At 43.7% G+C, this 24,833-nt stretch overlaps 1 protein-coding gene across 1 annotated transcript in view; it reads right to left on the minus strand.

The window, feature by feature from the left end:
- The window catches only part of ACVR1 (activin A receptor type 1), a 69,022-nt gene that overhangs the window by 31,745 nt on the left and 12,444 nt on the right, over positions 1 to 24,833 (minus strand). The window contains exon 2 of the mRNA XM_050899549.1: positions 2,800 to 2,873. Coding sequence (XP_050755506.1) covers positions 2,800 to 2,873 — 74 coding nt within the window. The remainder of the gene's footprint in view (positions 1 to 2,799; positions 2,874 to 24,833) is intronic.

The raw sequence follows: 24,833 nt of genomic DNA on the forward strand, positions 1-24,833 counted from the left end.
TTCAAATTCTACACAGTGTTTGATTTCTTGCGTTGGGTTGTGGGGTTGCCTTTTTTTTTTTAAAAATCATGTTTAATCTCATCTTCTGAAGCCTAGTGGCAATGCAGAAATAGTCAGAGTCCTTCCCTGAATGCTGCCCAAAGATATGCCCAGACATTTTTCACTCATAAAAAAAAACCACAACAAAAAAAACCCCAAAAAAACCCCAAAAAACCCAACCCCAAAACAAAAAACCTGGTCCAAATCCCAGTGAAAGGAAATTGACTGATCTCTGATAAAATACACAGGGAAAAAAATCAGAAGGTTTCACGCTTTTTTCGGTTATTTTGTGCAAAGGGAAGACAGAAATAACTGTTCTCCCCCAAAACATCAGCTTTTTTAAAAATTCAGAAAAAGCACATGGGAAAGCATGCTGCTCAGGGTGCACCAGACCCACCTCCGTGGCCTGTTAGCAGGCAGCGGAGGATCAGCTTCCATTCCCTCAAAGGATCTCCAAAGGCGCGCTCTCCCTTGAAAAACACTCCAAACACAGGTCTGTGCTTCTGGGCTTACCACCTTAGCCTGAGCACAGGCTGCTGGCTCATAAGCACCGAGCGGCACTTAGACCCTCAAGGAACAAAGTGGTGAGTTCTCCCACTGCTACTACGTGTCCGACTGGTGAGGAAGCCAAAACTGAGATGAAGAGACATGCATGAAAACTTGCTGAGGGGCCCACTAGGTATTTCTGCCTCCCCAAAAGCTCCTCTACAACCAGCTTGGAAGTAGGAAACTATTTCCAAAGGAAACAGAACAGCATTACTACTAGCAAACATGAAAAGGGGGAAGAGCAGTATTGTTTACGTGCACTAAACAAGTAATTGCTCACAGAAAAAGAAAACTCACCATAGGAAGTACAAGGGGAGGAGAAGGGAAGGAATAAAGCAACAAAAGCAAAGCAAAAGCAAGATTGTCACGTCTTCTACAAAGTCTTTCACAGGAGCTCTATCACCGTGGGAGACAAATGCAGGCCCAAACACAGAGTTCTTTAAAAACTATTATTGGACAAGGTCTCCCTCAGCACAGCAGCTCCACGTTGCGAACAGGAAACTGCTCTTTGTACATGTCCAGTTGGCACAGGGAGACGGACAGCAAGAACACAGCATCTGCACATCTCTGCTCACACGCTCCTGCCCCCACACAAACTCTGTCCAAAGCCCCTTCCAGCAGCACATCTGGCCCAGCTCTGCCTTTGCTCCCAGACGAGGCACGATCCTGTACCTCCAGCCTTCGTATCACAGACAGCCGGGAAAAGAAAGCATCTTGGCATGGATTTAGTAACTCTTCTCTTGCTGATCACTTATTGGCATCTTTTCAACAAAAAGGTAACGTTTAAGCCCTAGAACCTACTTTCCTCTTTTGAAGCGGAGTCAGGTCAAATAACTAAGATTTGAACACCTGCCGGGTAGCTCTGGAAGAGTAGGGTGGGTTGATAATGCTGCTCTATAGGTTGCACTACGCAGGCAGCGCAAGTGTCTGATTCCACACATTGTACGAGAGACATTAACCAGAACTCCAGACTTTAACATGCACCTTTCCCATGTGTTTCTCTTCTCCATCTACTGCTCTTCATGTTAAGGATGTGAAAGGCAGGTGATTTAACTTTAAGATTTTTAATATAAGCAGCTCTGAAAGCTGAAAAAAATGTTTTTGAGAAGCAGATAGCTACACTTCAGGAGTGATAAGAAGGTACAGTGTGATAACTGCTACCAAACCTTATTTCAAGATAATATTGTATCAATAACATTAGCAGTTTAATGTATTTCCACAAACATTCATCCAATGTTCCTCCCTTTTTAAATTTTGTCTCAATTTCCTATTCATAGACATGACTAAAGTAAACCACTAGACTGCCGTGCATTTTTAATCTTCGCCTTCCACCATCCACTCTAACATTCCATTTAATATACTATGCTTTTCATCAACATTTGAAAATAAATGCATTTCAGCAGAGTAGTTCAGAAAGATATTTCAAAAGGTAAATACAAAAGAGCATAGATATGCCATAACACTAGATACACCTCTCGAGTCACTTAGAATTTAAAATTGAGAAAACCAAGTTACTCACAGAAAACCTTTAGTCAACGTTTTTTAAAAGGCTGTTTGCGAAGTTGCAAGTATGCATCTTTCAGGAGGTCATCTCCCAAAACATCCAGAAGACCTTCAAACGAACCATTCCTGCGTCTCCATGGCAGCGGAAATACCCTTCTCCCATTTTGCCGAGGCAAATCTTAAACACACTGCACGTCATAAAAATCTTTATGTGCACACAACTGCGTGAACAATTTATGAGAAAGTCACTTTCCATATCCAGAGACCTTACTGGAGCAATCATGGAAAAGTTATCAAACACCATACTAAATACTCCAAAGAGCCTTCCCAGAGAAAAAACTTTGCTTTTAAGAATGCAAGCTACACAACTGCGCCTCAGCCCATGGGCTAGAAAGACTTATCCGTTACATAGCTCAATAATTTGCCATTCAACTAAGGTTTCCCATTTCCCCCCACCAGGCCCTGGCAAGACCTATGCCAATCGCACATGCTATAAATTTTATACATAAACGGGCAACAAATATCCTTTGAAGCAACTTGAAATAGAAAAGCAAACATCTCATTCCTGAGAGGCATTTGCCCGTGCTGTCAGCTCGTGAAGCGAGCAGGGTGCCGCGGAGCGGTGCCAGGCGGCTCCAACAGCTGAGCCGGCGCTCGAACCCGGCTCCTCCAGCAGCAGACGGTGACTGCACCACCACGCACGTCACTCACCTTGCCAACTCAGGGAGGGAAACACCATCATGATCAGCACAGGAAGAATCATAACTCCATCTACCATTGTAGAGCTGCAGAAAGAGAAGAGACATGAGAGCTGTGTTCACTTTCACTGTTGTCTTAAAACGTAACCCCCCCAAAATCAGTGTTTAGCAACGTCTTTCATCAATTCCTTATACAAAACACAGAACAACCAAGGTTGAGTGGTCTCTTTTTTACTGTGTCTTGTTTCCTAAGTCATTTCCTGCATTTGTAAAACTCATAATTTACTGCAATTTCTTAAATCTGATTTTTTTTTTAGATTCATAGAAACATCACATGCAACTACAGTGCACATATAGAAACATGCTAATAGGAAAACATGAATCCTTTCAGTATCAAGCAGGCATGTAAAATAGAAGGTATGTTCTTTCACCCAGGTATTAAAAAGTTAAATTATGGTGAACTCAAAAGAAGGTCTGTAAAACTGTGTATTATTTGGGCTTTGAGGGGAAACACAAAAGATCTCAGCCAGGAAACTCTGAATAACTTTCTTTAACCAGCAGAAACCATTGCTAGATGGCAAAAAAAGAGCAAGATGTATTTAAGGGAGACACCACTCTCAGAAGAGTAATTTCCCAGTTTAAGCTGCTTTTCCAAGGTTTTTCCTTTCAACGGCCCAGTTTCATTTCCCTGCTGCTGAAGACAGGAAACTACATCTTGTATGAAAACTCAGGCTGTTTCCAGCATATCAGTAGAGGCACATGCTCCCTCTAAAACAGTAAATAAAGGAGTGAATTCTCTTGTGTATTTCAAATCTTTTCCAGGATACTTGGTCTTTAGAAGAAAATAAAAGCACCGCTTTTTACTGTGAAATAAGAATTATTTAACAGGCTTCTGAAAAGAAACTTTTCTGCAGTTTCCTCAACTCTGCATTTAAATGATCACTATTACCAAGGAACAGAGATTAACTACAATCAATCTTCATTGGGATTTAACCCAACGAGCAGGACTGGATGACTCGGAATGGCTCGTCCATCCTGTGCTACTTGGTTCCTACAGAGACTCTCTGGCCTAATCATATGCCATAAAGTTTCAGTCAAAAGCAGCAGCAAGTAGTATGTGCAAAACAAAGTTACTCTCCTTGACCAAGGCACTGAGTCATTACCATTCTTCTTACATGTAAGTATTTGTCTTCATTTTTCAGATTTAATTCTAGTGAAGCAGATGAAACTTGAAAATAAATTTAATATTTCCATTTTTCTTTCAGATATGTTCTGTTGCTGCCTTTTCAAATCATTAGCAGGCTGCTTAAGTGCTTAGTGATGAAAGCCAAGCCATTTACTTCTATATTTATTTCCTGACCTGGCTTTCTTTTGCAGAATATGAGAAACATTTCAGTAATTGCTTCCTCATCAGTTAAAATGATAAAAAATTTCTGAACCCAAGTATTCAGAGTCTTTGTCCTTACAGGAAGGATCAGGCAGCGCTCACCACTTAACCTCCAGGAGTGAAACTCTCACTTTCAAACATCCATTCACCAAGTAACTTTGCCTTCCTCGTTCCTGATACACGTCAATGCATTTTTAATACATGCCAATATTTAACCTTCAACAATTATGCTGGAAACGCAATGAAATGAAGTTACACATAGCATGATCATTAAGCAATCCAATATAGGAAGTTTAAAGCAGAAGAAAGCTATCCCAGGGACCGATTAGCTGCTTAGTGCTCTGGATCAGCTCAAAGGGGTCCGTTGCTCCAAAGGGGGGCGGCTGCAGGACACGAGAGCGATACTGTCCCCCTCAGCCGCCCAGCCGCCACGTGCGCTTCCTTTGGCTGAACAGCTTACACCAGCGTTTTCCTCGGCATTACACCCGGATAACTCTCTGCAAGTCTAGACAAAGGTGGCTCATGAGACATGCCCTCTTTCTTTCAACACATCAATGGTTCAAAGAGCAGAGGCAGAAAACTTTGATTTTAATGATGCCGGCCCGCAGCCGCAGCAGAGCTGGGCGAGCCAGCCGCCCTGGAGGCTGCTGGGCGGAGGGGAGCGGAGGGGAGCACTCAGGGTGAGCCTGGCAGGGACAGGCAGCCGGTCCGCCCAGAGAGCCCGTCAGACAGCAGGGACACCAAGCCCAAGGAAAAAGGGCTTTACAAGAGACAAAAAACGAATTTAACAACACAGAGTCGGTTAAGACGTTAAACAGTAGCATGCTGCCAACGCGCAGAGCGGTTGCCGGGTGTTCTACAGATCTGTAATTCATGGGTGCATCCTCCGTGCCCAAGTAAAAAGCAACAACGGTTGTTTTCTGCTGGTGGGGAGCCATCACACCGCCTCTGGCACTGCAGGTCGGCTCGGAGACCCGCACACACCGCAGCCTCCCCTCAGCAGGGCTCTCTCCCTCCTCCCAGCCACCCAACACCTGCAAGTCCCCCCACCCTTGGCCATTTCAGCCCTTCCTCCTGTCAAACCCGGCTGAAGGAGGGAGAGCCGGAGAGGAACCTGCAATGAGTTCAGTTCAGTTCTGCCAGGAAAGGAGGCCGAACACAAGAAACACGAGCTGGCTAGAGCAGAGGAATTTAAGATACAGGAAGCAGACAACAGTACGGAAACCAGGAAAACTCTGCAAGTTGCATGTACCTATTTGTTTGCTTTTCAAACAGTTTATTTAAATTCCCTAAAATAAATAAAAAATAAATATCTATATATACACACAACCCCCTGCCCTGTATTTCTCAGAGGGAGAAGGAGGAAGGAAATCCAAACTGCACCCCTCTGAAGAGGCAAACAACCTCCCACTGGAGCTGGCCCACAGTGACTACTTCCCATCTCAAGAAAGGGAGTTGTAACACACTCTGGGTGCTAAAATCAGCTCCCCATCTTCCGATTCCACATGCCCTCATGTCCCCAGCCACGTCCACGCTTCAGGTCAAAGCCAGCACGGGTTGAGACAGACAGCAGTTCATCAACAAGTATGAGGATTTCTACCAGTCCTCACCAAAGGGATCACATCAGGAAAAAAAGCCATGAAACCACGATAATAGTAATTCTTGATCCGTCATCTGAAACACTGTTCAGAGTTCCTCTTCAACAAAGCCCAAGGATGACTTCATGGAGTAACACACCTGAAATTACAACAATTTTTTTCTGTTAAATGCATTTAAGTGCCTAGCACAAAAAAGGCTGGCATCCTTCCCCTGCTTTGCAGCTGCAAGAGAGGTGCCCACACCGAAGTGAAGCCACCTGCGGTGACTCAGCGGGCAAGCGCCGGCGGGGACGGGCAGGAGCTGGGTCAGAGACTGCTCCAGCCCGGATCCTGGTCCCGCAGGCCAGAAATGGCTTGCCCAGTGCCTATAGAAAGGCCTGCTGAACGACCCGCGTTCAGCCCTGCATTAGCAAGCAACTATTTGTGCAAGCCTCTTTGGTAGGGTTACATTTATGAACAGACTTTTCCTATTATAAATGCAAACAACAACAAAATCAGACTATTAACAGACTTTATGCATTTCACAGCATGCATGGCCCTCTCAAACAAAAGAGCCAAATACTATGAATTTAAACCCTACTTCTATGAAACTTTGTTCCTGTAGACATTCATTTTCCCAAAAGCCTCAAAGAATATTTTGTCTGCTTTCGCTGAGAAGTGCTGTGCATACTTACAACAGCCTATAAAAAAACCACCCTGCATGTACTTATCACCAATTAAAATCCTCTGCTGTGTATGTGCAGACTCAGTACAGCTATCGGGCTTTTGGCAAGCTGCCCGCACAGCCCTTAGCACGGCACAGCCCAGTTACACCACCTCAACTGGGTTTGCTGGGGTTAGGAGACTGGAGGAGGGAAGGAGTTGGGAGGGAGCCTCTGACCTTTGCAAAATACTGATTTTCCTTCAAAAATTATTTGAGAGCAAGGGCATCCACTCTAAAAATTAAAAATGACAAATAACACTCTTCACTACGTTAAAACCACGTCAAGTCCTTAATCCCTGCTCTAAGACAAGGGAATATTTCAGGTGGGATCAGGCGAGGTCTGCTCTCAGCCCACGCCGTTACCCAGCACTGGCCAACACACTGTTTTGATAGCTGAAATCCTGCCAGAGCCTCGGAAGCAGTGTCATGATCCCTTGCTGGTTGCCATTTTGCTCAGGGTATGCCATATCTGCCGCGCGCCTGTTAAATCAGCAGTTAAAAATAAGCCTGGAGAGCACGCCACTTGCAAGGCGGCTGTGGGACGCAGGGCCAGGGGTCCGGGAAGCCCCTTTCCAGGGGTCCCACCAGGCACCAGCCCCGCTCAGAGCCACCGCAGGTGCTGGGGCGGGGATGGAGCCGCGGTGTCCTGCGGCTCCGAGACGGTGCTCTGGTTTTTACAGTCATCCGCATTCCCACAGTACCCTTTTAAGTGAAGGCACAAAAACCACTCACAACACTGCAGCCAGGCTTTTGCTCTAGTTCACTTTCAGGTTATCCCAGTTGCAAACTGCAGACGCAGCAGGGGATGAGTTTAAAAGTCCTGTTTCCATCGCTTAAAAAAAAAAAAAAAAAGACTTTTTAAAAGCAATTAATAATACACATACATAAGAACCAAAATCTGGTTCTAGTGACACCAGCAAGCACGTCTCTTCCACTTACTACTTGCTTAGAGAGAAAGAAAATCTAAGTTTTAACGTAAAGAACAAAACATTCTTTAATAAAACTCCATAGCAAGTTGCTATGGATCTAGAGATCCATAAGATATCCAGTTACTATCTGGTGTTTGAATTCACAAGAACTTTTTCCCCGAAGGGGAGGACTGCGATTTAATCCAGATAAAGAAAGAGGAACTAGAAAGCAACCAGCACATAATGCACAAAATTTATTTTCCTTTCTAGACGTGTCAATCTTTACTACTATTCGACTGCAACTCGTCCGCGTGTCCTACAGGAGATCCATTCCAGCTGCAGCAGCCACTAGAGGGCATGGAAAACATGAGCACCTGGGACATCCGCACCCCACGCCACGCTGCGTACCCACCCACGCTGGACGCTGAGCTGCAGACAGGACACAGTGCCTGTGAACTTCATCCGTGTACAATGGAAAGAAGATCATCTGGTTTCAGCTTTTTCCTACAAAAGCATATCATCAGAAGTCCTGAAGCTTGCTATAGATCACGATGGAAGAGTCTCCCTTAAAGTGGCAGCTATCAGATTTCCAAACAAATCTGTTGTGAAGTGCAGACGACAAAGTGAACCTAGCTCCAGAGCAGGCTGGTATCTACTCTGAAGCCAGCTTTGGATTCCAAAGAAGGAATCAATTAAACTGTTTTCAGAAGCCTAAATGAACAATAATAAGCATATCATATGGCAGATATAATACTTGGTTAGGATACTCAACTTAACATACAGATGCACAACTGTTTTAGACAAAAGAATTGATAGAATTCTTACGGTTTGTATTCATAAAGTCCCAACACTTTAAAGAATCTATCCTGAAAACCCCAATACCTTTTGCAATTTCACAGCAAATATAAATTCCTTTCTCTTTTCTTCTTAAGAAAACTATTTGTCTCCTGTCAAATCATTCCTTTATGGCCTGACAGCAACACGGCGGTGAGGGAGACCTCAGATCCATAGCTGGGACTGCCGAGATCACTGCTGCAACAAGCCGCAGGGGAGAGAAATACCAGGAGTTAAGACGACACGAAACACCACACCGACACCAGCACAGGCTGTTGGGAAACTGTGTGTAGTCTCTAACGCCATCACCCTGACACAGAGCAAAGACCGCGCCAGACAAAAGAGCAAGTCCAATTAGTGAAGAAATTTAAGATTACATTTCATCTCAATATGACACAGACATGGGAACACGAACCATTAGAGGAGTTCAGACTTTTCGGATGAGATCAGAAGCACCCACACTATCACTGACAGTCCTGATGGCAACCCGCCAAGAGCCCAAGGGCTGTACATATTTTGCATGTACCTCACCAGATTTGTATCAAAAGAAAACATCCATAATACTGGATTGTAATTCTACCATCCACAATAGCCACACACAAGCTAAATTCATCAACAGCTGTGTCTTTAGAAGGAAAGATGTGCATTTAAAAGCAATAATTCACAGCTTGCTTTTTTTTTTTTTTAATTGAAACTCACACAAACTAACAACCTCAGAACAGCACACACAAAGGCATTCCTAATGTCACAGAACGGCAACCTTGGGTATTCCTTTCTTAAATTCTAAACTTTGTTGCCAGAATTCAGCAAGATGGAAGCCAGCCACGAACTCCATTTGGCATCCACCTGCAAGTGCACAAGGCACACATCAATACACTTCAGCTCAAGGAAATTTGCAAGATTGCCACCTTGAAAGGCTGAATGTCTCAGATTCAAATGACCACAAAAACAGAGCAAGTGAAGCGTGCAAGATACTGGTTCTCCTATACTCCTCATATACAAAGCAAAATCACGACACTGTTGAATAAGAATGAAACCGCCAGGAGGAAAACAACCTATACAATGTAAAATGTCATGAAAGTTACTCCTTGAGGTTAATAGCTCTGAATATGCTCATGAAAAGCCGCTCCCCAGGTTCTTAAAAGAAAAGAAAGAGGTAACAAAGCATGAGCGTCACTTACAGAAATAAAACCCTGTTCGGTCTCCCTCTTGGCATATGCAAGTAAGAATCCATTTATTGCCTATGCTGTCACCCAAAGGCTCCAGCTGACACACCAACTGCAGAAATGGCATAGCATGGGACAACAAATAAGAAACATTCACAATGTCAGGGTGGGGGGACAGACACATGACGACACGGAGGAACAACACAACCACTTATCCAGGAGAAAAAAAATCTTACCTAGGCAAAGAAGTGAACCAGAAGCAGCACCAGCCCTCTCCTGAGCGGGATGGGGAAGGCACGCATCACACACATAGCCTCTCCTTTAATGGAGGGGAAGGCAGGGCTCTCTTGTGCCCAGAACAGGGGTAATCCCCGGAGAACAAGCAGAGCAGCTGAAGGCCCAGGATGCACAAGGGGCAGAGAAGAGACCAAAAATAATGCTAGCTTCCCCATGCAGGTCAGCTGGTGAGCAGGTGGACTCACGACCTTGTACACGGGCAGCAGAACTTCTCCGTGTGGTTGAAGGAGACGGAAGACAGAAGTGGCTTGTCATCAGAAAGCCCAAGTGTAAAAGTTCGGGTTGTGTGTAGGTATTGCACCAATACCGGGTCTAGGCAACCTGACGGTGGATGGCTTACTCAAATGATGAAGTAAGCACAGACATTTTTAAATTGATCTGAAAACCCCAACATACATTGCAACTTCCTGGTGCCTTTGAAGCCACATGCGTATCTTTCCATATCATTTATTGCCTTGCAGGGTAAATAAACTCACCAGGAGGCAGCTATCAAGGATTAACATTGCACCGTGGAACAGCTTTCCTCTGCAGAGCCTGCACACAGCAACATCCCCTAAAAACGCTCATTCACTAAGTTACTGCGTACGGTTCACTGATCATGTCATCGCTGTGAGCATCTTGAAAGTTAGGTATGCAATTCCACATGTGCAAAGAACCAACTACACATGGTTTCGTTTATATGGGCAAATTAACAGATATGAATTTGCAAGCAGTTTCATGAGAGAGTCAAGTGAACAGTGAAGCATGCAGTAACTTCATCTTACAATACACGTGCCTGAGGCATCGAGAAGGTATCAGTTCAAGACGCTGTTAGATATACATGAATTATTGTGGCTTCTCACATATTTCACATATAAACAAAGATGTTATTTTATTATACTACATACATTTTATTGCTACACAGGTATTATTACATGGTGCACAGTTAGTTCCTACCAGAGGGGAACACTGCATTCTGTAATTGCCATGAAAAAGGCTCCATTGCGCAGCTGCAACAAAGTTTCTTGGACATTGTCCCTCCTAGAAACAATTCAGAGTTGTAGACAACCTTGGGTACCACTCACTTTGCTAAGGCCATTCCAAGTGCCCAAAGTGGAGATAATTTCCATTAACAGCTGGTGACTTAATTGGTGCTGGGGCCTTGGGCATAAGAGGCAAGCGCAATACCCTTTCAAATCCTGCTGCAAGACACGGTACTTTTTGCTCTAGAATTGTTCTCTCTCAGAAGCCAGTACCTGCTGTCAGATCTCAGCGCAGAACTTTCAATGAAGATAGAAACTCCCTTGAACCTAAACAGAAAACCTGCCTTTATCCACCAGCTGTGAATAAGACCCAAACACAAATATTTTCAACTGACAAATTATCAGAAGTTGCCTGTTTCTTCATTCTTTAGGAAAAAGAAAATAACCACACAAACCCAAAATGCACACAATAACAGCTACTTACTTTTAACTTACTCAAAGTCTACCTTTTTGAGACTTCGCCTGCTTTCATCCAGCTAGCAATACTTTATTTATTAAAGATTTTATCTGTGCAGTATGTGACGAAGGAGTTCAGGGAGGAACACACTTTCACGGCTTGCAGGTGTTTCAAAATTGCCTATCAAACACTGCTTATATCACGTCCTGGGCGCGTCTGTCTTGACAGGTGAGGAAAACAAGAAGTAGGGGTAGAAACACTGAGCTTAATTCATATCTGCACAGAAAGGGCATATAGTCTGACACAGGATCAGAGTCAAGTTTCATTAGGGTACGGTTTCACAACCAGTCTGGACCAATCTAAGATACAGCAGTGCCAAAACTGGCTGTCCAACTGTGTCCTCAGCTCACTGCCATCACTCTATGCAGGCTCTCACCCCTCCTCTTGGCTGCGGTGATCGCAAGGCTATGGGGTAAGCCGGATCAGGCCACTGATCAGACCACACACTGTTTAGTCTTCACTGTGACTAAACGTGCAAGGCTCAGCCCAGCGGTGCAACGTTGCCAGTGCTAGCACGGGAGAGGTGGTGGGAACACGGCTGATCTCAGAGACAGGCATCCCTTCAGTGGCAGCAATATCTTAGGTTGATTTAAAACAAACAAACAAAAAAAACCACCAAAAAAACCCCCAAAACCCCCAAACAAACAAGAAAAAGATCACAGTGAAAACACACCTTCAGTCCCTACGAGAGAATTAGCAAGCAGACAGCAGGGTCTTAACAATCACCCCCCATAGCTCTCCAAATAAAATATACTTTTTAAAGCAAAATCCTAACAATCTGCCAAGTAAAGAAATATTTTCATCAGAACATTCCTCTAGGTTTTTTTTGTTTTAGTCTAAAACAAAGCTCCCATTTTTATTACTCACTTTCACTTTCCTTTCATCAAGCAATTGCCAGCTCCCTCTCCTGATACAGGCTTGGTTCCGCGAAGAGCCCTCCTGGCAGGCTGCTCCTTGCCATTTCGTGAGAACACTTAAGAGAAACTGCTGGTATGTCCTCAAATAATATTTTGCTCTTGAAAACCTAAACACCTCAGTCAACCTCGGGAAAGTTTCAGACGGCAGCCTGCAAGACAGGATGACAGAAGATCTCTCTGCACTGCAGTTTTACCAGATGGTCAAATACGTTACATCATCACGTTGGACTGAAACCAGGTATCAAAACCGCTGCACCTATGTCAAGCCCTGCAGAAGTCCAAGGTTGTGTCATGGTTTGTGTACACTACCGAGATACCGAATACCCCCACACGGCCCTGTCCTACAGTTTGTTTTAACTCTTCTAGAGAGTTGCATTATAGTCTTAACAAAAAACTGAGTTGAAGTTACGGTCTAAATGAGATCAATGACTATTAATCTAAGATGAGGATTTTTAAATGCGTTTTATTAACTATTTAAATATTATATAGATTGCCTGTTAAAAGTTTCTCAACACTTCAGCCAACACAAACATTTCTGAAAACAAATCTTTAGCTTCAGTCTCACCAAAGTCCTAATTTTTCCTCAAAAAAGTTCATTTTTTTCTGGTTTTCCTCTTTTTTCTTTACACAAATTTTAAATACTCATTTCTTTGCCTTGGGTCGTTTCTGTGGGTTTTGGTTTTTTTTTTTTTTTTTCTTTTAGTAGAGAAGCCAGGGTCTGATTATATGATATGAACAGCTTTTAAAGACCATCTCTCACTCTGGCAAGGCCTGCTGAAAGATAAAAATGTAGTCTAGTTCCTACAAATGTATTAATTAAGCAGTGTCTCACTACAGTCTAGTTCTGTGTTTTCACATATGCAGGGACCTTAAGAGGTGCAAATGCTTTTTATTTTCAGCCTCTGATGTTATCAGGCCGGATGATTCAGAGCCAAACTCAGTAAGTGAATTGAAGGAGCTGCTGGAAGCTCCCTCACTGCCGCAGGACTCTCCGGGTGACCCCTTATCTGTGTCGGTATTTCACCACCAGTGAGGACCCTCATTTGCACATCAATAATCTCAGCAGGATTTTGCCTGCCTGGGTAAACCTGAACCCCTACAATTATTGTCACAGGGTCGTTACCACAATACTCTACCTACATCCCTTAGCGCAAGCATCCTAACCAGAATGCAACTCATGGTATTTTGGTAAAAAATCAGCTAAAAAAAATTTTTAATCCATTTCATTGCATTGGCAGAATAATATAACCGCAGCATGACACAGCAAATGCACAGCTGTTCGTTAAGATAAAGCCACCAAACCTATAAAAACGAGCAGGACAGGAAAGCGCCACGTGCAGAGGAGCAACTCACCGCAGCTGCCCGGTGAAAAGAGCTGCGGCGGCGCAGGGCTGCAGGCACTGCAGGCACTGCAGGAGCAGCCCCACCACGTATGGGCCCCGCTCCACGGCGAGGGGCACGGAGGAGAGGAGGACTCCGGGAGAGCCGGGTTTTACACCTCCAGCTCATCACTCACGGATTACGCTGGGATTAGAACAGCATTCTTCAGGAGTGATGGGTTGCTACAAAGTAGGAAAGGTTAAGGGACGCGAAAAAGTCAGGTATTCGTTTTGTGCGCCACTTAAGGCTTAGCTGCTCCCAAACGTCAGCGAGCCAAAGGAAGCCAAATACAAATTAACAAAATATTTTTAGAACAATCAGATTGAGAACAGAAGTTCCTAACGGTCCATAGGCACGTGTCACTGAACAGCCTTTCATCTCATCAGATTCTTTCATTAACTATTACCTTTGGAGTCCAAAAAGCTGAATGCAATTAGCAATCCAGAAAAGAAGGAAACACCCTGCTGCACGAGAAAGTAGAATTCTTCAGAGACTGTATTACACCACCACAGAATTTTAACAATATTTTTCTACAATTTGGTCTTGCCTGTTTGGACAGGCCAGAGCCGTATTATTCTGTTCTTAAATACAAAGTACAGACAAAACCAAGTTATATGGACCTGTTGGAGCGAGTCCAGAGGAGGCCACAAAGACGATCAGAGGGCTGGAGCACCTCTCCTATGAAGACAGGCTGAGAGAGTTGGGGTTGTTCAGCCTGGAGAAGAGAAGGCTCCGGGGAGACCTTATAGCAGCCTTCCAGTACCTAAAGGGGCCTACAGGAAAGATGGGGAGGGACTTTTTACAAGGGCCTGTAGTGACAGGACAAGGGCTAATGGCTTTAAGCTGAAAGAGGGGAGATTTAGGTTAGATATAGGAAGAAATTCTTTACTGTGAGGGTGGTGAGGCACTGGCACAGGTTGCCCAGAGAGTTGTGGATGCCCCATCCCTGGAAGTGTTCAAGGCCAGGCTGGATGGGGCTTTGAGCAACCTGGTCTAGTGGAAGGTATCCCTGCCCGTGGCAGGGGGGATGGAATTGGATGATCTTTAAGGTCCCTTCCAACCCAAACCATTCTATGGTTCTATATTACAGGCCTGGTGGTCCACAACCTTTCTTCTTCCGCTAGCATTATGCAAATTGGATGCTACCGCACAGAGGCATACAGAACCTCATTAACTCTAGAAACATAATATCAGAAGGTCAGTCATCACTACGGTGAATGTAACTCAAAGCTGAGTTTAAGGATCTAGTAAGGTGAAGAACAGTTGGGGTTTTTCCTCCATCCTAGACCTCTCCAATGATATTTCTGTGTCGTCCCCCCCGACACCGGCAACATAAACCTCAAAGTTACTTGTGCTGCTGTTCACAGCACAGCTTTACCCTCTGTTCTCACCCTGCACCATGACCCTTTCCCCTTGCTCTGCTCCAACTCCCTCAATGCATCCTGCAAGCTGTTCTCCTTTCTCACCTGAGGCTTCATGAGGCTCCACAACCTCCACCACAGGTCCCTGTTCGGCTCACGTCTTACCTGTGGCAGCCTCACCTGCCAACACTAATCCAGCTAACATTCAAACCTGTATGCTAAAACAGCTTGAGATCTTTCTTTCCAAGTTACTCTGTCCTGACATTCCTTAGTTGCTGTTTTAGCTGCGTCTGTCTTGATCTCACAGGCAAACATCTGTCCCCCTCCTGGTAATGGAACTACCCTTTCATAGTCACAACTGACGCTCATCATTGCCATACTACACAACCCTCACTCTACTAATCAGGCATCTTGTCACCTCTCCCTACATCAAATTTATTCCAAATATATACAATTCTGACACTTCTTTCCAGAGCTGTTATAAGTGTTCCCTTTCCACCTATTTAGCTGTAAGCTTTCAAATTCACACATCTCACATGGCCTTGCCTCACCTGACTGTACTTGTATATCTTCGGAAAACTGTTCATATATTTACCCAGACTTTTGTTTTAATTGCTGTTACAGATGCCAAAAGCCATCAATCAAATTACTATTTAACAGCTAAATTACCATGGCTGACCTCGCACATACTCCTAGCTGCAAATGTGAAGTGAAATGCAAGCTAAAATTCTCTTTACGGACAAGTCTAGCTTTGGATCTCTGAATGAAGGACTGCATAAGAGCAACTCATCTATGATCCCATAGAAACAAAGCCATACTCTCTTGCTTAAAGTGAGCTTATGACATACATTCACTGGTGATTTCCAAGGTTCAACATGTCCACACAGAGGATCCAGCCATGATTGTTAATAGACTGAAGACAACAAGTCAAAGATAACCTTCACCAAGCGCTTCTGCAAAAGGAAGTGCCCAAGTTTGCTTTGGGTCAACAGCCCTCCTCGCTAATGGGAAGTGATGGAGTAAGAGACCATTCTGAATAGGATACAAGAAAAGACAGCACTTGTTCATACGGAGTAGGTGACCACACCACTTTTTTTCAATGTCAGGAAGTATTTGGCATAAAGCCATTTTCCTCCGAGATGAGAATGCACAAGTTAAAGGAGTGAACATACTTCCCACAAATAACCTTTTATGGAAACTGTTCCTACAAAAGGGGCCAAAAGCCTTGTCAAAGGCACAAGGAACTAAATTTTGGACGCCCTGGATAGTTATTGTCATCAACCTGTCAGCACAGATGATAATACTGATGAAAAGGTCCAACAGTCAGTATGAAGAGGTTTCCATGTCCTTATTGCTGCTCAGTGGAAATGGAAAGCCAGATTGGTCAGCAAGGCCAGATCTACTTCCACAGGAATCTGTTGAGTTTTAACCTATCTCCTGGCCACAAGATAGTTCTGAGTTTCATGCTGCAAAACTTCCCACTCAAAGAAAAATAGCAACAAAAAACAACCTCAGGTTCTCACCAGTGTGGATCTAATTCTGAGCACTCTGAAGTTAGCAGGAACACGGTTGCACAGATAAAGGAGTAGCTGCCATGTCTGCCTATGAGCATTCAATTAGGCCAGGAATCATCTTAGCTTCAGCTGGACTAGACGCTAAGGAAACCACAATAAAATGGACCGAGGCATCCAAAATTATTCTCAGAAAATAGGCCAGACTGGGCATGAAAACATCTGGGCTTGGCTTGAATCATGAACCACATGAGCAAGAAAACCCACTGCTGCCTCCGGGCAGCCGAGCGAAGGAATGCAGAGCAGCACAAAGGTAGGCAGCAGGAGTCTCCTACACCCAGATTTTCTTTCTGTATCTTCCTCCAGCCAACATGTGCAACAGACCATTTATTCTGAAGCTTTTCCTACAGCCCAGTCCTGTAGGATTTCTAACGATGGTGTTTCTGGGGCATCAGCAATGCTTACACAACCACAGCTGGTCAGCCAGCCGGCTCCAGGCACGTACTCCCACCTCCGTGGCAAAAAAGGCAGAAAGGGTTAAATCATTACAATCCTAGCCTATGTTAACATGCACGTCCAACTGGCTAAGACTATACATGCTCCAAGTATCTCTTACTCTGTTACACCAACACACACCAGTTCCCTCCCACCCACCCAAAACACAAAGCCAAACCCTTGTTTCAATAAATTACACAAATTGTGACATGGACAAGTTTATCCCAATTCCAAGCAGCAAACAGACAAGACTTCAGGTATCAGAAGAGCTGTAACAGCTTGGCTCCTCTGTAACTTAGATAAGTCAGTGTCTGCACTATTAACTTTTAGCTTTATAGTATTAAACAAGGCAAGTGAACTGAGCATTCTTACAAGAACTGTTCACTGAGGTCAAAAAACCCTGAAGGACAACTATGCCACACTGGAAGGGACAGGCAATGAGGGAAGCAGGCCACTGACCAGAAACTGCTATTTCCTAGTCTCAACAGTGGAAAAAAGAAAGGAAAAAAAAAAAGATTAAGGAGGAATTAAGCAGAACTGCAGCAATCATTTAAAAATAAACTGCTCGTACATTTTAGAAATAAGCATGACAAGAGGAACAGGTCAGAAAGAGACACAGGACACAGCATACTTATATATTTAATATAACATGGAAAATGGATAGACTATTATACATACAACCTATAGACTAGTACAGGAAACTGCATTCCTGGCCACCATATATACTCCTAACAAGCATTTCAGCAGTTTTACTTCAGAGCGGATTTAGCCTGGTCCCTTTACTGGAAGTTGCCACTACCACATCTGGCTCAAAGCTGTCCAGAAGAGGCTGAGACCTTTACGCCCACGTTTTGGGATAGAGCACGTTTGGTACACACCAGAGACAGAGCTTGCAGCTTAGTTTTCTCCAGAAGGAATCCAGCACATGCATGCCCAAACCACTCTGCAACTCACAATAAATGGAGCTCATCAGGGGGATGAGCTTCAAAAACCACCCTGGTGCTCCAAGACAAAACTCTGATGTAGTTAAGAGCCATAAAGCCATCTGACCCTGAAAGCACGTTTTACTGACATCCCTTCACCCCAGCTTTGCACCCCCACTCAACATCCACAGTCAGCTACCGAAGGTAAGCAAGCAGGACTCCAAGACTGGGGGGGGGGAAGGGGGCTAAGAATTAACTTTTAACTGGGAAAAAAAAGGGGGGGGGCGGATTTGCACACCCAAACAAAACCCCACTGCTATCCAAGTAAGTAATGTTTAGTTTTACTTTAATACTTCTCAGCCTCTGCAGCTGTCTCCTCTTGCAGTTGGCACTGATCATTGCCAATCTGGGACTTATTTCCAGTGAAGACGGCATTGTTTTGTTGGCTACTTAGGCAGCGCATGCACCATTAACGGAGGTTTTATCTCTCCATTTTCCTGTCAGTACAGAACCAGCCAGTCTGACTCTGTTAACATTAAGAATGCTTATTCTTCCCCTGCTCACTATCTCCAAGCCAAAACAACATCTGGAACTTTAGCTTGCCACACAAAGAAGAGACAGATTAAAACTGGAAAAAGCTACACATCAGCTTCCAGAGCTTTATACATTTCAGCTTTTACCCAGTTTTCCCAAATGTACCTTCCAAAACAGCTCTACTGGGAGAAAAAAAAACAGTCCCTCATACAGACTCCCAAACACAATGTAAAGCCCTTTCCACTTCAAAATAACCTCAAAAAAGATTATCAGAAAAATAACAGGAACAAAACTGATACAGAAGTTTAGAGTAAGAATTTACCATAGCTCTTTAAACAAAAGAAAGGTGACATACCAGTGACCTAGAAAAGGAAATTAAACAAATATTACTGGTGTGTGTTACTTGATAAAATAATGGAAAAAAACCTGGCGCCATTTCAGCATACATAAATGTCCCACTTTAACAGACAGCTGTCTCCAGTGTCAGTTAAGTATGCTTTTTGCTTAGATCATGTTCAATGAATCATGAAAATCAATACAGAGAAAAAAAACATAAAACCACGCTGTAGACATGCACAGAAATCGAGCATGTACCAACTAGCACCAGCCTTTTCTGGAGAAAGACGTGCCAAATAAACACAGACTAGTTTTTCCAACAACATTTATTTAACTCTTAGTAGTTAATTAACAGAAGTCATGACTACTGGTTATTTTCTAACCAGCTATCACACTGAAGAGAATTACGAACTTAAGGCTTACCACCAAAGAAATACTCTCCCACTTGTTTGCCTGCCTTCTCCCCCCGACAGACGGCACACCTAGCCTTGACGAAGACCTGGCTTCCAGCCCAACACATAGCTCTCTGCCACGGGCGCACATTCAGCATAACTGGGCGCTCCAGGAAAGCAGAGCCTGGCAATCGTGGCAAAGGTGTTTCCCACCCATCGCTCACCGGCAGCGCCCGCCGTCCGAGCCCGGGGCTCCCAGAGCGCGGTGCTGCCTGCCGCTGCGGACCGGCTGCGAAACCCATCCTCGGCCCTCGCAGCAGCGGGTGCATTGAGCCAGCGCTGCCTCCTGTCCCTCCCCACGGTGCCAGCAGTTTCTGACAGCCACGCTGACGTGTGCTAGGCAATGAACGCTGTCAGAAAAGGAATTTTCACTTCTGTAATGCACAGCCCCCCCCGGAAAAATTATACAGTTTACAGTCCTGGGCCACAGGAAGCTGCCTTGCTGCTGAAGTGCTGCCAAATGCAGTATTTTCTTTCAGCTGACAATCACGTAAAACGAATTTGAATGACCAAAGCAGAATAAAGTGTATGTTTTCAGGAACAAACAAAACATATGTCACAGGTTTCTACATCTAGCAGCAGAGTTTTAACATAACACAGAGTAGAAACCAATTAAAATAGTTCCTGTTGAACAGAATCCATCGTGTTGCAAGTGGAAGGACAGAGTGCCAACTACTACATTGTACAACCGTTTTAACAAAGTCTCATAGCAATGACTATCAGCTTCAAATAGACATCTCATGCCAACTTCAGCCAGCTTCAGGGAAGCAACAACAGCATACGCTCAAATGGCAATTTGCTACTGAATACATACAAAAACACATCTACGCAACACTTCAGAAATTACTACTGTTTTAGCAGATTTTTGCTTTGCACCCAGCTGTTGCCTATTCCCAAGGCATCTATTAACTTACTAGCTATTTCCTTTTTGAAAAGAAGGATTAACTAAAAGCAATAGTACTCAGAAGCACTGACATCGCAATAGCTTCCCCGCACACCCAACTCTGCTAACAGCAGGACTGTGCCATCACCCAATGCCCCCTGCCACTGCAGGTCTCCAATCCACATCGCAGGCAGCCTGGCACTCCAAATAAAGCTAAGCACCAGCGAGCAAACAAGCAGATAAGAGCTGATCAAATGAATTCTTTATCAATGCTTTTAATACATTATTTTTCCATGTCAGTTGGCTGAGTAAACACAGAAATTACTAAAACATCTCCAAAACTCCCAGAATTGACTGAATAATATGAACTAACTTGACAACTTCAGCTAGTAAAAATAGAAGTCATCCCTACTGATTTGTGCAACAGTCATTTGCCTTTTGTTTGTGTAACATTCACCATGGACATGGGTAAGACTGCATTCATTTGTACTAGAGCTTTGGGCTTGAACTGTCTTACTGTTGTCTGATGGAAGGCACTTCCTTCTTGTCCTGCTCGCAATTTTCAGAAAAGATCATCTAGTATTCCTCATGGATTCCCAGAGCAAAGACAATCAAGACCAGGGCTAGCAGAGTTTGAAACTAACAAACCAGTGAACCACTGCATGAAGTTGTTTGTTGGTCAGGTTTGTTTTTCATGAAGAGCCATTTATACAACCAAACAAAATCTTCTCTCTGCCTAGAATTTTCCTGAATTAGAAGAGCAATGCAGCATTTTCTTAATAGCTAGTTCACAACAATGCATTAAACCGAAGTTTAGCTACCTACAAAAGTGACACGGCATAAATCATTTAACTAAGAAAAGCACTTCGATTTCTCCTCTTTTTCTGTTCCCTTACTAACACCACGACCATTTTCACTCACTCCCAAGTCCTTCAAAGCGATCATTTCCACTCCATTTTCTGGAACCTCCCCTATCCTTCACCTTGGCATCTGCCTTCCAGTCCATGCACTCTCTTTTGGGCCGCCTTCTCTTCTGGCTATCTTCTGCACTCGAAGAACTTCACATATACTACATAGCAGATAATTTTCAAACATTGTCACCATGCTTACAAAAGGATTAGATTGAACTTGTGCTAATGTCAAAGAAAGAAGTTAAGGGAGGCAATCATGAACAGTGCCTGAAATATTTCCTCCTTCAGCTGTGTAGCTGACAGGAGCGTGGAGCCTGGGGTAGATCTCATTCAGGGCACCTCAGCAGCAGAAGGCTAAGAAGAGAGAGGCAACTGACCGCCTTTTCCACCCTCACACTTTTTTTTTTTTAAAGTAGTTTTTATAACTGAATGCAGTGCATGATCTCAAACTACTTTTTTCTAGCTGGGATCAACACCTTTTTTTGTTCCCTTTTTTCCTATCAGGTTGTGAAGGGCACAGCCAGGGTGCCAGTCAGCTGTGATCTGTAGCAATGACACTAAACGTTCAACAACACAGCATCTGGGTTTTGGTGAAGACAGGTGTTGCTGGACACAAGTTAACACTGATCCACAGATATAAAAAACACTGCTGCAAGAAACATAACTACTAACAACAGATCTTTAAATAACAGCCCTTGTAAGAGATGACTTCTTACCTGCAGCTGTTTAGAGGGCCATGTATTTCTGAACCTGCAACTGTATGTTACCTTCCAGTTCTCCTCAAGCAGCGATTAAACTACATCTCACTGCTGTGCTCAGTCTGTTTTCTTTCTTTGAAGTCCTGCAACTGTTATAGCTCTGTATGACCAGAGGTAGACAATCTCATATTAGCACCACATGCAAGCCAGAGAGCATAAGGCAGTTCTCGTCTATAAACTGCTGGGAACGTGGATTCTGAGCACAGGCTCTGCTCAATGGTCTGTATCTGACCCTATCAACGCAGCCTTAGCTCACCTGTCACCAGCTGGGGAGGAAAGGGTAAGAGATATCTGAACAGCTCTGCCATCGCCCATGCAAAAGCCTGCGCTGCCATCGCACCATGACACAGGCACCAGCAGCAACGCCAGCTCAGTGCAGGCAGACTTAGCCACAGTACAAAGCTCCAAACACCGAGGTTCCCACAAGCAGGACTGCAAAGAAATCAAACAGCTTCAAAATAATTTTGCGGTAAACTTCCTAGCGGCAGAGTCGCCAAACTAGCAATTCTGGGGAGGGCTGTATGAGCTACGGATCTTTGCAGGTCTGCACTGCTCCCCAGGAGAAAACAATCCCTGGCCACCTGAAAATCCAGCCAGCCTGCACAAACTGCTTCAGGCAAGTAACACTGCACAGAATTATTTTAGCACTATATAGAGTATTTCCATCCTTCCTAGACTGCTCCAGTTCTCTGCATCACAGCTCTAGGGGCTGTGTTGTGCCACACTGGCATTAGAGAAATTTTCTTATGGAAGGGTAAAGGTTTCTTTGGACCTTCCATGCTGCTTTAAGACTTCACTCCATCTTCATCCCCTTCCTCCTGTCTCCTCTCTCAAATTCAAAATCTTACGCTTAGAAATGCATAAAATGACAGTGACATTATTTCAAAGCACTTCATACCCCCGATCCTTATCGGCTGACGTTGGATAAATCCACAGAATGAATACCCAACACCCCTGTATGCAGCCACACTCCCCCTGTTGCTGCAGCCACTTTACTTGCACAGGGAATTCTGTACTCCGGATGGATGCACAGGATGGAAGTTTCTTTGGACTACTACCAGGAAAAAAATAGCTACGGAAGTGCAAAATGAACCCTACTAAGTAATTGTGTGAGTATAATGATTCAAAGAAAAGCTAAGCAAAATTCAAGGTTAAAAAAAACAAAAACAAAAAACCCCACATCATTTGGAATTTTACCCGTTTTCTGAAGTTTTCAAACCAGCATTTTACACAGGTGGAATATTCATTTCAGGTTTTGGTATGTATTTAAATACTTCCAAGTTGATCAAGTTTATTTAAATTACCAAGTTAAGTCACAATTTAAATAACCAATTTTATATCTGATTTCGCACTTATTTTTTGTTCTTTTCTAAAGAAAGGTTAATTATTGTCCAACACAAATGAACATATTATTAAGATTAACTAAATATGGACTTTAAAGACCATTTCCCAGGGAAAAATGCAGTGTTGTTAAGACTAACAGGGGATGGAAGGGAAGATGACGACTTTTGACTGTTATTGAGAGCATGCTGTGCTGGTTTGCAGTAATGGGGAAGGACAGCCCCCAAGTTACTGCTGCAAATCTTTGCTTACCCCAACCAAGAATTCAGGCAAAAGAGATGCAAAAAGTGTGTGGAGTAACAGACAGCAAGAGAGAGAAACAGAGCAAGCATGCTGTGAGGGAAGCATACAGCACGGGAAGGAGGAGGGCACAAATGGCAGTTCACATGAAAGGGCAGCGTAAGTCACAGCTGTTTAGGAAGGTCTGCTTTACACTGCACTTGGTGTATTTCATTAACCACGCCTTAACCAAAGCAGCTCCACGCCTCTACTTTAATATCCAGGAACCCAGGTTCCTAGTTTTTATAGTTCACGTTTTACCATAATAGAAAGCAATACATTTATTTTGATTATTCACTCTCTTACAAATAGAGTATTTCAAAAGTTTACCTTTAATTGGAAGACAGGTTTACAACAGCTGGACTGTGTTAATTATGCAAGAAAAATTATCAAAACATTTTGCTCTTAAAGCCCGTTTATTAGACAAAGGACACCGTACCTGCAGTTACTGAACTAAACTAACCAAAGCCAGCCAGTTGATCGTGTTGTCTGGGTGACCTGGGGGGGGAATAAGATCGCCCTGTTTCTCAGTTCATAGATCAGATGGAAACACGCTTTTCTGCTTTCAGAAGTCCCAGCTGACTTCCCAGCTCTGAATCCACCCGCCCGGCCAGGCGGCAGGACCAGTGCCATCACAGCCGGCCTGCCGCCGTACCTGGCTGCGGGCGCTCGGCCCCCTGCCCACCCCGACCCCCTCGGCAGCAGGCACCCATCAGCCTGCGCACCACCTCGACGTGAAAGATCTGAAGAGCTTTTTAGGAATCTCTGAAATGGCTTGGATTGGGAGGGAGTGTTTTTAATCATCTTTAAATGACCTTCATTACGCAGCTGGGGTGCGCGTTTAATAAACTTTGTTTAGCATTTACTGTGTTCTTTTATGAAAAACAACAAGCAAACAAAAATACAAATTAAATTAAACTCAAAACAGTTCAACCATTTTGGTTAATTTTAACTTTTATACTCCAAACACACAACAGCAAAGGTGAAGTCTATTTCTTCAGGACCTCAGCCTCAGTATCGCTTCAGGGGTGGGTCAGCTCAGGGATTAAAATCTCATTATTTCCTCAAATTCTTCCACAGAGGTCTAAATTTTAGCTTTCCGGTTTTTAACTCAATTCAGAGTAAAAATCAAATGCTAATTTTTTTTTTGCATGTTTTACATGCAAAATCTTTACTATGTTCATTTATTTTATTTAAACATTTTAAATTACTTACAACAGAGAAGACATGTTTTTGTGGGGGTTTTTTGTTTTGTAAGAAAAGTGGTCTTTCAAGACCAGAGAATCAACAGAATCTCCTTTTAACATTTAGATACTTAAATATTTCCTCGGTGTCTCCAGAAACTGATTGAATACTACATCAGAAAACCCAGTGTACCTTTTTCTTACCATGTGAGAAAACCCACTTTAATACTAAGCTATAACTCATGGTTAGCCATACAAGCCTGATTTCTTTCCTTTGGTGTTGGCTTGTTTCTTGACACAGTAGCTACTGTAGCCTTATTGACCAATAATTATTACCCAAAAAAGAAGATAACATAATTAAGCATACTTTTTTGTTCAGTTGTTAGAACCAAAGATGATTGCATATCGGC

Source organism: Gymnogyps californianus, chromosome 7 (genome assembly GCF_018139145.2).
Source record: "Gymnogyps californianus isolate 813 chromosome 7, ASM1813914v2, whole genome shotgun sequence".
In the NCBI taxonomy this organism is placed as follows: Eukaryota; Metazoa; Chordata; class Aves; order Accipitriformes; family Cathartidae; genus Gymnogyps; species Gymnogyps californianus.